Here is a 12,817-nt window from a genome sequence, read left to right as displayed (position 1 = left end):
AAAAAGTATCACATGAATTCATTTGGAGTGAGCGAGGAAGGCTGAAGACTGGCAAATCGGTACAAACACACCTCACAGACTCAGCGAAGCGCCGAGGAGTTAACGTTTTTAATGTCACAGTGTCACCTGCGTGTGTGTTTTACTGTTATCCAACCGAAAAAAAGTCGCACAACCACAAACACGCACTCAAACACCACGTGACACAGCCAACTAACCCAGTGTGTAAATACTGTTCCTCCTTGTCGTGACCTATTTATGCATGCACAGGCATGTATGGGTGTGTGTGTGTGTGTGAGAGAGAGAAAGAGAGAGAGAGAGTGGTTGGTGAGGTCACCTGGTTCAAAATCATGCTACTGCAAATAGAGCTGCTGATTGAATGACAGGTGTGTGACAGGCAACAACATTTGCATTCGTTTTACAACATTCGTTTTATTTCTTGGGATAAAAAAATCTGGAAGTCATGATTTTAAAAAGACTGGAAACAAACGTCAGCGATAGAGTTTATCGTTCACATACCACGCATGTAGTTTTGGTTGAGTAGTCTCTTTTTACGTGTCACCGTCCTGGGGTAGAAAGAATGTGATCCAAATCAGCAAAAATAGATTTAAGTACACTTTAACAACCCCGATGTTGTATTACATAAAGGATTAAGGATAAAGATTTATTACATCCAACTAAGCAAAATTAAAAAATATTATTATAATATTATTATAATTAAAATATTAGCAAAAAAAAGTGTGAGGTTTTATAAACGAAACAGTAACTCTCATCCATGTGTATACCTTTCTTTAATGAAAGAGCCCGCAGTCAGAACAGTTAATATGCTGCAGCATTGTGAATGAATCCTCCACAAGTCTTCTCCCTATCTGCATTGCGCTGTTGCATTAGACCTCACTGTTGTATCTATATGCTCTCTGGAACTGATCCAGAGTGGACTCAGTGGCCCCCATCAGCGCATTCATTCAAAGGTCAAACGGCCACCTATCCCCAAAGCGGCACCAGCAATCACTGAGCGCTCGGAGAGATGGACGGCGACCAACATTCAGCGCGTTCTCTGACAGATCATGCAAGAGTCCCGCGGCGTAACACAAATCCTCCGGCACAGCTATAGAGGTTGAGAGCAGCCCCAGGGGCCCGTCGGTGCAGCTGTTCGTCTCGCTGGCAAAGGTGCGTCCATGATGGGTGATGAGAGGCAACATCGTCGGGTCTGTTAGGAGAGATTATGAGGGAGATTATTTCATAGTGTTTCTAGTTTAAACCTCAATGAATGTAACGATCAGACGCACGCAGGAGCATACAGTAGCTTTATTAACACTACAACTGCCAGCTGTTTTGATCCAGTACTGTGCAGTTACTGATGAATTTGGAATCTCATACAGTGTGTTCGCATGCTTAAAACACACTTCTCCAATATGTAATTATTTAGTTCCCTAACATTTTAGGTTATAATTGAAGCATGCGTTAACCACTTTGCAGTATATAGAGCCAGTCAGTTAAAAAAAACCCTAAGTATCCCAAATCAAGTTCATATATTTAGTGCCAAATTACAACAACAGTCATCTCAGGTGCTTTATATTGTCAGCTAGAGACCCTACAATCATATGGAGAAATCCCCAACAGTCAAATGACATGCTTTGAGCAAACACTTGGCAACAGTGGGACGTAATAACTCCCCTTTAACAGAAAGAAACCTCTGGAAGAATCAGGCTCAGGGAGGGGAATCTACCTTCACAGTCAACCCTGTGAAGGTAAGACTATCTTTAAGCTTGTACCAACACTCGGATTGGTGGACTCAAGAGAAAGGCTCAAGCCGTGGAAGTGAGGCCAGAGGTGAGCTTCCACTGTGAACCAATAAACTTGCCTTTGTAAATGTACAGATTTACCCACAAATAAGTCACACCAAGCCACACAGGGTTACACACTTACAGACAAGATCACTGCAGATCAGATCCCAGGGAACAAAAAAAAGGCAGTTTGAGATGGCAGTCTTTATGCAGTGGCTAACGAGCTGCAACACATCTCAGCTATGGCAATAAGGCAGAAAGGATGAGAAAAAGCCCTCAAACATTAGGAGAGCTGCTAGAGGGAGTGACTGTAACACCACTAACACTACCAAAGCAAACATCATAGCCTTCTTAGCATAAAACCATGCTGCTTATCGTCACCTCACTTCTTAACCTTCATCAGCTTTATCCCTCTGTAGTTACTACATCTCTGCTTGAAAAGACTGTGTTTTTCAAGCTGGTAAAAAAGTCAATTGACCAGCCCAGCTTTTGCAGCTTTTGCAGCTATAACAGCTTCAGTTCTTCTGGAAAGGCTTTCCACAAGGTTTACGGCTGTTTTATGAGAATTTCTGACCATTCTGCCTGAGGTACATTTGTGAGGTCACACACTGGCCCACAGTTTCCGCTCCAATTCACCCCAAAGGTGTTCAATTAGGCTGAGGTCAGAACTCTGTGATGGCCAGTCAAGTTACCTCAAAAGATCTCATTCATGTCTTTATGGACCTTTCTTTGATGCACTGGTGTGCAGTGATGTTGGAATAAGAAAGGGCAATCCCCAAACTGTTCCCAAAGACTCCTGAAAAACAACCCCACACCATAATCCCTCCTCCACTAACTTTACATTTGGCACAGTACAGTCATATAAGTTTTCTTTTAAATTTAACCTTTAATTACACAGGTAGTCAGTGTGTTTTAAGCACAAATAATGTACTGGGATATGAGAAACATGCAAACACACTGTATGTAATGCCATGTTTGTGCAACAGGTAGTCCCATTGAAACTCAATGAGACAGTGATGATTTCACCAAAACATTTGTACGTCTTTTGAAAAGCACAGTGTTTAGTGATTGACTAAACTGTTTGCGTAACATGTACTCTGTTAAATAATAAGGCAGTAAACCAGTAATAGATTTATAGATAAAGTGATACCAATGAACCATCCTGTGTAAGGCCATTGAGGACAAGTCAACCAGAAAATATAGAGTACAGTGGTGTGTTAAAGGTTTACAGCCTGTTGTAAATCTTAATGCTCCATGATAGACAGAATCCAACAGATGAAGAGAGTGAGCAGAGGCATTCATGTAAATTACGTCACCGCAATAGGAGGAGGGGTAGAGAGGTGGCAGCAACTTATGGTGAAAAAGAGACATGATCCGTTTCTGAAAAAGAACCCTAACTTCAGCCTTAGTTTCTTTAATACATGGTTGATGTGTGGCTTAAAGGAAAAAATGTCATCAATCACAATACCTAGGTATTTGTATGAGGTGCCTCAGTACAGTTCTCCTGGCAACCGCCAGACCCAGACTTGTCCATCAAATTACACGATGGAGAAGCTTGATTCGTCACTGTAGAGAACAGATCTCCACTGCTGTAGGGTCCAGTGGTGGCACACTTTACACCACTACATCCAACACTTTGCTCTTGGTAATGTAATGCTGGGATGCAGCTGCTTGGCTGTGGAAACCCATTCCATGAAGATCTTTTGAGCTGATCTGAAGGCCACATGAAGTTTGGAGCTCTGTAGTGATTGACTTTACAGGAAGTTGGCGACCCCACTTAATGCCTCGGTATCTGCTGACCCTGCTCTATGTAAATACCCTGCTGTGTATTTACCACTTGTTAGTAAATACTTTGGGCAATACAGTGTATGTCATCTAGACCAACCACCTTTCCACTCTTCATCCTCTGTCCCCACTGCCTCCTTACCAATCCTCTGCACCTCCTCATTCAGTAGCTTTCTTTCTGTCCTGCTCTTTCTCTCCCTCTCGCTTTCTTAATTAATCAGTTCCTCAGAGTGTTCCTTCCATCTTCTAAACACGCTCTCCTTATTTGTTAGACTAGAAAGAAAGTATTTCTTATTTGTAAGTTGAACATACGGATAGCATTAAACTGTACTTTGACATCCACTCGTTTCTCTCTCCTTGTTATTATGATGTCATGATGTCACATTCAAATACTCATCAGAAAACCTTAAAACATGAGAAATCTGACTGAGAAGGGAATGATCCTTAAAACCAAGACAATTGAAAATGTATTGGCCCATAGCGTAGCCTCAGCCTTTACATTTGGATAACTTTGGAAAGTATTTAAACACTGCAATCGCAATTTTAGTGTACAATATGTGTTTGGTGGGATTTATTCAAATAAATATATATTAAAGATACATTTATTGAGATCTCTCTTGAAAACCAAATCACATCAATGAAAGCGTTGACACTTTTCCATTATAAGGTCAAGGTTTTGACCAAGTTTATCGCTTTTCCTACGAACGGTGCCGTGTTCACGATAGTTTTGAACACATCGTCATCGCTTCGTTTGCGTTTTGTCAGAAAAGCAGCTCTGCGATTGGACAAGCTAACTCTTAAGAAGAGCCATACCCCTCCTCCTCTTTCTGTGGGAATCCCCTCAACAACGTGTTTGGTTCGCAGAAAAATATTTTGACTTGTCGGCGGTTTTGACTCTCTGCAGTCACCTGTGACTCACCAGTGGGACGCTTAAGGTACCCGAGTGGTCGTACATGCCTCATACACTAAAGCAAATCCCCGAGAGTGACATTTATACGACGGGGAAGTTTTTACGACAGTTTCGCTAGCTAACGTTTAACCGAACGTCACGCTAGCGTAACTAGCTAGTCATGCTAACGCAGTTCGGCAACCTCAACCTATAAATGTGAGTCGGGCTGTGGATGCACAGTGTTTATTTACTTCGGGGTACGTTTTGACTCGAAATTAGTGTGTACGCGGTGTTATTACTGTTGAGACGTCGACACGGTGGCCATACGTGAAACGACGAGCTAGCTTCATTCAATTAAAAAGTCGGCCTACTACTGGAAGGTAGCTAATCATAGTGGCTGTTTGGGCCGCAAAGGCAGAAGTTGGCCTAGTCTTTAAATGATCTTTAAAAGCGCTATTAAGGAACAATTCTCTTATTATTCTTGCTTTTATAAAATCTATTTATTTTTAAGCTAACCGTAGTTGACTTGGCTAGTCAGCAGCTCTTCGAGTCAAAGGTCTGCTTGTTTTGAACTCATTTCCTGTGCGCAGAAACTGTTTTTACGGCGATCTTTGTTTACGACTGCTTTTCTCTGCTCTTTCTACGGCTTTTGTTTTTCTTTTTTTCGACCACAACAAATAAATAAATGCATAATAACAATAATAAAGCGAAAGTGTTGTGGTTTTTTTTTTCTAAAAAAGTCGAACGAATGCTATATTTAGTTTGTTTTCATTAAAATTGTGGGAAAACTATTAAATTAAGACTTTGTAGGAGATGTGAGTTGTTGCATACCTCCCATTAACTTAATCTCCCGTGCTCATTTCCTGTTGATATCCACAGCCTGCCTGCTTCACCACTGGGAAAGGAGGGGGAGAAACTATGGCAGAGCAGGGCTTTGAGGATTTACAGCTGAGCCAGAATCTACCCTTCAGCCAGGATTCATTTAAAGAGCTGTGGGACCAGCTACCGTGAGTAAAGTCTTCATTCCAGATTCCATTAATTTTATTATTATTTTTTTTAAATGCAATTATTACTCCTACAGTGTGGCTGAATCTCTGTCTGTCAGTTTGGACACTATTTCGGCTGTGAACAGCAGTACAACAGGTCACGATGAAACCTGGAGGCCAGATGGCACCATGGATATGTTTCAGGTGTGATTACCCGACCTTATGCAGAATAGCATCTTTAAAGATTTGTCGAGATTCCTGTGACTTCAACATGCATGTTTATTCTTGGAAGCAAACTGACTTCCCTTTGTCTGTTTTCAGCTGATCAATGATCAGCAATTAGCTGAACACTTCGATGAAAAGCTCTTTGAGCTGCCAAATGATGCTTTGCAAAAAGATGGTGTTACACCTCCAGCCTCCACTGTTCCAGTCACAACAGATTACCCTGGTGAATGTGGGTTTCAGCTCAGATTCCAAAAGTCTGGAACGGCAAAATCGGTGACCTCAACTGTAAGTTATGGTTCATCTGACCTCGGAAAATCTTATAACTGTACTTGTGTTTTTTTTTTGTTTTGTTTTTTCTTAAACAGGATGATAAATGTTATTTGTCTTACATCTGTTTTAATTGGTATAAAACAAACGACCAGAAATTTCACCAGGAATTTTAATATGATGGGCATTTTAACTGAATCCAAGTAATTAAACCAAGACGCATTATATATGTAAAGTTTGAAGGTGCTCTCAATCGATTATTCTGCAACCAAACATGACATGGAGCAGAAAGCTGCTTTCTGAGGCTTTCCTCACAGATAAAGAAGACTTTGAGAGCTGCTTTTAGTTTAGGCAGCAGTTGCTGAACTTAGTTTTGTGTGGGGTTTTTTTTTTTTGAATGCAGAAGGGCATATTTTATTTGTTTTATAACTGTTTTAATTTAATAAAACAAGTTAAACTCTCATATAGAGTTTAAAATGTGGAGGCTTGTTAATGAAAAGGTCTTAAATTGGTAAAGTCACTGCTTTTAAGTTATCCCTTGATTTTAAGATGAAGAAAAAAACATCTTACCTTTTTTTATTAAAAATCCATTCTTTGGTATCGGTCATTGTGCCATTCATGTGGAATCTTTTTCATTGTGACGATTCGCTGAAATTTAACTTCCACAGTCAGTTGCTGCATTTGAAGAGCCAATAGTGTTGAAGTTTTCAGTGACTCACCATGTAGTGCAATGTAGTTGGCTAGCTCTGTTAAAGTTAGGGTGCTCTGCAGTGTAATCCCCCGCCACCCCCACCACTTGCTCTGGTCTGCAGGAGAAGGGCCTTCTGCTTGCAAAGCACTGCTCTGACATGACGGGACATGTTCCTGCACCCTCAGAACAGAAAGGGTTAAAATTTTATTCTGGTTCATTTTGCTTTGCTGCTTAGAAAAGTTAATGTATTTAATTTTGGATTATTTTGTTTTAGAGTCGAAAGACTAGTTCAGGGGTCAGCAACCTTTAACACCGAAAGAGCCATTTGGAGTCGGTTTCCACGCAAAAGAAAACACTGCGAGCCGCAAATACTTTTTGACATCTAAAATGAAGATAAAACTGTATATAATGTTTTTTACCTTTATGCTTTGTGTGAACAACTAAGGTGTGTTGCTTATGAAATCCATGAAGTGCTACAGAGAAAGGTCATGTCCAAATTCATGGGCTGGATCCTCCTGAGGACCCAGCCTTCGTGGTCTACGTGGGCCGGGTCCTCAGAAGGTCGGGTAGGCCGGAAGTAAACAGTTGGGGAAATTGGACGGTCTAGCCTCCTGATTAGCGTCACCGCTGTCTCGGTGGAGTTTAATAAACTCAGCCGTCTGCTCCTTGCTATCTAAAATATAACAGGATGCTGGCATAAATTCTCGACCATCTCATACTTCTGTTTAATCAGTTTTCTGTTTTGACGTTTAGTCAGCTGTGTGAAAACCAAGGAGGAACCCACCCGGGGGATTAATAAAGTTTTATTTTATCTAATCTAATAACTTTAATCTCAGCCAAACCGATTTACTCACAAACAAACAAAACACATTTTTAGGTTGTCTAAGTGACTTATGTATTACGTTTAACCCGAGTAGCGAAAGTCCGCGGCGATCTGAAAATGATGTGCCGGGAGTTGTGCCGTTCTCGGTGGCTTCAGTGGCCCTCGAGCTCCCGGCTAGCTATCGAGCTGGTGGGTAGCAGACGTCTCCGAAAACGTCGAAGCACTTTTGCAAATATGCGATATCTTGATAAACCGAGCAGATATTTGATGTTTACACAGCTACTTTCTCGCCTGAAAATATGTTAAAAGTTTATTTTGTGACCCAGAAAGATTAGTATGAGTAATTTTAAAACTTAGTAGCGGCTGCCATTATTGGAAACTGGAGTTTGGCTGGGCCGCGCTATGAATTCTGGGATATGGTAGGCCACGAAGGACACACCCGATCCATCCTTCAAATTCGGGGAAAAGGAGGACTCATTTGTCGGAGGAGTCTACGAATCTGGACAGCCTTCGGCGCGTCGCTGTGACGTAATCGGTCTACAAATGCGGCCTCAGGAGGATGCAGCCCATGAATTTGGACACGACCAAAGTTACATTTTATTTATGTAATTAACACATTTTGAACTTTTAAAGAAATATAACAAAAGGAAAGCTGAACTAAAATGATCCATGTAGCAAAGAAAAACTGTTGTGAGCCGCCACCCTTATATCGCTTTTGGAGCCTTGACCCGACTTTTAAAAAAATATTTTGGGGGGGGGGAGCACTATGCTGCTAAAAAATGAAAAATAGATATTTGCAAAATTCTGCCTAAATATGTATTTTACCTGGTTAATGTGTGTGGCGGGGCGTGGTCTGCAGTGCCGCTGCAGGGAGGCGGATGCACCTGAGCGGCACCCGCAATCACGCCTCGCCGCTTTTACATCTGTGCTATCTATGCTGTTGTGTTGGTGTGTGTCGGGCTGTGAGCTGAAAAGCTACAGCCGCCTGTATACGTCAGCAACTGTGTGTGAAAAGTGGTCGATAAAGAGATGCTGAAAAGCGTTTTCATGCAAACATCGTCGGGTCTGCTGTGATACGTTTACAATGGGACTTCTGCTCCTGAACCTCTGCGCACAGCGTCTGCAAATCGGGGCTGTGCGAAGTCACTTTCATCTTTACGCAGGACTGTAAGCTGTCATCTGTGAGGCGTGAGCGGTGTTTGTTTTAGAATAGCTGCTGACAATGTGGATCCGAAGATTCATAACTGGCCTACCTGGGGTTGAAAGTCTCGATAAATGCACGGCGTTTCGGCGGGTACACCGGCCTCTGCGAGTGCGACTCTTATTTTTGAGCAATGAAAAAATAATAGAATATAATTTTATTTTTTTTATTTCAATATCACAATCTTCCAATTTAGAACTACAAAAAAGAACTAACATAAATAAAATACACTTCAGCTAAATACTTCTAATTTATTTTCCCAAACCACGCGGAGCCGCACCATAAGGACTAAAGAGCCGCAGGTTGCCGACCCCTGGACTAGTTGAACAATTTGGCTCTGTTTGAGATTAAAGATTTAAACAATTTTTTGGGGTCTTTGGTGAGCATTTGAATCAAAAAATGTTATTAACAAAACTTTTTATTTTTATTTTTTTCTGAAGTACTCAGAGGTGCTCAACAAACTGTACTGTCAGCTGGCAAAGACCAGTCCCATTGAGGTGCTGGTGAGCAAGGAGCCTCCTCAGGGTGCTGTACTCAGGGCTACTGCCGTGTACAAGAAGACGGAGCACGTGGCTGATGTTGTTCGCAGATGTCCCCATCACCAGAACGAGGACCGTAAGGGACACTTTACAGCATTTTTTTGGGGGGGAGGGAAAAAAAGCAAATTGGTTGAAATAATATGACTGTGAGCAGAAGAGTTGGAGGTGGATTGAAGGGATGCATTGAATCTGAACATTAAGGATGATGCCAAGACAACAATGTGGCAAATTTCAAATTATTTAGGAGTCCAAAAAAAACCCTTCATTTATTACAAACGAGCCTTTGCAATTGTCATCACACAATATTTAAATAATTAACTAATGCAAAACTAACACAGACTACACAGTAAATGTAGTCTTGCCTAACTGTTGGTGCATCCCTGACTATTTCAATTTGTTTTAATCTGTAGTCTATTCAGCTGTGGAGCATCGCAGCCATCTGATCAGAGTGGAGGGCAATCAGAGGGCTCAGTATTTTGAAGATCTACACACAAAGAGACAGAGTGTGACTGTACCATATGAGCCTCCACAGGTATGACTGCCCAACTGTGTTCACTCTGAGGTGCACATCTCCGCTTTTTCTACACAACTTTGATTTGTACCCATTCATGTTTCCTCCATCGGTCTCATTAAATTTGTCAGTGGATGGATGAAGTGCTGCAAGAGCTCCAGACATTTTTCTTCTCCACATGAACACACCCCCACACAGTTCAGGGAAGGGGTACGATTTACACATAGGTTGAATGCGTTCACTTTTATACAGGTGTGCATTTCTTCAGTGGAGTTTCATACAGATAACATATAATAATCAATCATCCAAAAAAGAGACTTCATTTTTATGATCTTGCGATAACTTGATATATAATAAGTTGTACTTTTATAATATAAAAAATGTAGTCTTTCTTTTTTTTACTTTGGAAAGAACGGCGCAGAAAAGGTTTTTTTTTTTTTTTTTTTTTTTTTTTTTTCTTGGATGTGTATCATATTACCTTTTAACTGTAGTTGCGTGAGCCAGCAGTACATTTTAATATTTATGCTTTTCCTGTTTCAGTTGGGCTCAGAGATGACCACTATCCTGCTGAGCTTCATGTGCAACAGCTCCTGCATGGGCGGGATGAACCGCAGACCTATCCTCACCATCCTGACCCTGGAGACTCCAGAGTAAGTCAGTTTTCTCTCTCGTGTGGCCAGAAGCGCAGCACAAACCATTTCTATGGTGATGTTGTTTAACAGGTCATCTTGGTTTTTGGCCTATTTTATCTTTAGAACTGCTCAAGAAAAGTCTCATCTTGCAGTTTGTTTGTGCAGCACAGAAAAGCCGTTTGACCCTTACTGCATTGCATGTGCTTCTCTAGGGGGCTGGTTTTGGGCCGGAGGTGCTTCGAGGTGCGCGTCTGCGCTTGTCCAGGCAGGGACCGTAAAACTGAGGAGGACAATAAACAGAAGAAGGAGAGCGGCACCAAAGAGACGAAAAAAAGAAGTACGTTTATGCTGGTTTCAGTTTTTGTTTAGTTTTCTTCCTGACCTCACTGATTTATTTATTTATATCTCCTAACCAGAGAGCGCACCACCTCCTGACACCACATCCACAAAGAAGTCCAAATGTACCTCCAGTGCTGAGGAGGACGACAAGGAGGTTTTTCTCCTCCCTGTAAGTAAATATGCATACAAGTACACTGAAATTCTCTCTCAGCCTTTCAATTTCATGACTTTCCTCTAATTTCTGCCGCAGGTTCGTGGGCGTGAGCGTTACGAGATGTTGAAGAAGATCAATGACGGTTTGGAGCTGCTTGACAAGGACAGGTAGGAGGCACCCTGGAAACTTTTATTGGATATGACAGCAGCTACTGTAGACTGACAACAACAGGGAGTCGGTCTCAGCTGGTTCCAGTTGTCAGGTGTGCCTTTGGCCTTCACTGTAGTAGAATTTATCCTGTTTTCATCAAAACCTGGAGTCTCCTAATCCTGACACTAGAGGTCGCTGTGTGTGGTTGTTAACCATGCTGCACAGCCTGTAAACTGAAGCACATACCAGCATAGCTCCACATTACGTATTGTTTATGATGATCACACTATAGCGAAACATAGCTTTTGTAATAAATTAGCCGTGTCGTCTTGATGGTCCGGGTGTCTGTTTTTCATGTTGTATGAAAACAAAGTTGACCCTCTGGTTTCACATTGTTTGATGTGAGCACTTTTAAACTACTGTAAACGTGGCATTGCTACAACGTAGGGTGAATCCCAGTATTATATCAGGTGTGTAAGTATAGGGTGACAACCCGTGTCCACGGTTAATGTAGAGATCAGAAATGGCTGCATGAGGGCTCTAATTTAAAACAAACTCCTTACAGGCAGCAACTTCAGGGTTATACAGATGCAGCTCAGTGCTTTGAGATGAAAACAAAAATGAAGCATCCAGTGTTGAATACCCAAAGGTAGCATAGAGTAAATTAACATGGGCTATTTAATTGGCCATGCCATGGTTTTGTGTTTGTGCTACCTGTAACCTTTTGGGTATTCAAAGTGGAAGTTATGCTTTCGGTTTAGCAGCTTGGATGAGTGCACTGGGATGTACATTGGTCCTAAATATGTTGCATCATTTTATAACCCTGCTTTCTCTCTGCAGCAAAAGCAAGTCAAAGGTCTCAGTGAAGCATGAGGTTCCTGTGCCCTCTAGTGGAAAGAGGCTGCTGCAGAGAGGAGAGAGGAGTGACAGCGACTAAGATGCCCATCACCTCAATTTCGAAAGCAAACGTCACGTTTTTGTCTCAGCCTTCAGGTTTCTTTCAGGTTTCAGGTTTCAGGTTGCCATCCTGCCTCAGTTAAACGGTTCCTGAAACTGTACTGCCTGATCAGTCACTGTAGACTGACATACTCTTGTGTTCAGTTATGTTTTTCTTTTCTTTTAAAAAAAAAAAAAAAAAAAAAAAAAAAAAAAGTTTTTGAAAAAAACAACCCTATGTTGGTAATTGGGTTAGAGCCGTTCAGCATGAGATTAAGAATGATCCTTGTCATAACGAGTCACTGCCGTTTATTTAAATAAAGTTCAAAGCTAGGCTTGGAAAACTTGAATGGAATTTGCCTCTGATGTTGCTGTATTACTGTGCCACAGTCCTGTCGCACAATGTCATTTAAAAAAAAAAAAAAAAAAAAAAAAAAATATATATATATATATATATATATATATATATATATATATATATATTTTTTTTTTTTTGCATGATTGTCTGGGAAATGCAACCACCTCTGCGCAACCTTGATTCATATGCAATATGTAATCGTGTTTGTGTAAAACAGAACTAACCCATGGTATTAACTGATCATTCTTTAGTGGGGCTTTTTTTATTTTTTTTATTTTATTTTTTTAAATAAATGCAGATGTATCAGTTTTCACCGTCACTCTTTTTGTTTCGCCTGTTGTTGGGAACATTTACTTTTAGTTATCAGTTAGATTTGGTAGATGAGGGGCTGGCTGGATCATCCCCTGAACAGTCTTTTAGTATAGATTTTATTACAGGAAAAAAAAAGACAAGTGTCTGATGTTATAAGTTAGTGTTACTTGAGTAGTCACACAGTAAATAGATGTAATGAGAACAAATTTTTTTTTTTTTTTCTTCCCCTTTTGGA

General features: G+C 41.0%; 1 protein-coding gene across 2 annotated transcripts; it reads left to right on the top strand.

Annotated features, from left to right (window-relative positions):
• Positions 1–4,381: 4,381 nt before the first annotated feature.
• tp53 (tumor protein p53) lies at positions 4,382–12,131 on the top strand. 2 transcript variants are annotated; one of them, XM_085451276.1, is made up of 11 exons: positions 4,382–4,504; positions 5,338–5,465; positions 5,540–5,648; positions 5,766–5,954; positions 9,092–9,266; positions 9,601–9,722; positions 10,242–10,351; positions 10,546–10,670; positions 10,750–10,841; positions 10,923–10,993; positions 11,817–12,131. In XM_085451276.1, the coding sequence occupies exons 2-11, from the start codon at positions 5,377–5,379 to the stop codon at positions 11,911–11,913; spliced, it is 1,179 nt and encodes a 392-aa protein (XP_085307402.1). In that variant the 5' UTR covers positions 4,382–4,504; positions 5,338–5,376; the 3' UTR covers positions 11,914–12,131. The 2 variants fall into 2 exon arrangements, with proteins under 2 accessions (XP_085307402.1, XP_085307403.1); XM_085451277.1 differs by lacking the exon at positions 4,382–4,504 and adding an exon at positions 4,557–4,674.
• The last annotated feature ends 686 nt before the right edge of the window (positions 12,132–12,817 follow it).

Source organism: Copadichromis virginalis, linkage group LG3 (assembly GCF_057382275.1).
Source record: "Copadichromis virginalis isolate Kocher_CV1m ecotype Utaka linkage group LG3, C_Virginalis_male_GT1.1, whole genome shotgun sequence".
In the NCBI taxonomy this organism is placed as follows: Eukaryota; Metazoa; Chordata; class Actinopteri; order Cichliformes; family Cichlidae; genus Copadichromis; species Copadichromis virginalis.
This window is presented reverse-complemented; position numbering and strand designations above follow the sequence as displayed.

Bases quoted from the DNA above. Each gene is read 5' to 3' on its own strand.
- tp53 (XM_085451276.1), top strand. From the start codon at position 5,377: ATGGCAGAGCAGGGCTTTGAGGATTTACAGCTGAGCCAGAATCTACCC. The intron at 5,649-5,765 runs GTGTGATTACCC...GTCTGTTTTCAG, and splicing joins GCACCATGGATATGTTTCAG to CTGATCAATGATCAGCAATT. The intron at 10,671-10,749 runs GTACGTTTATGC...TCTCCTAACCAG, and splicing joins CAAAGAGACGAAAAAAAGAA to AGAGCGCACCACCTCCTGAC.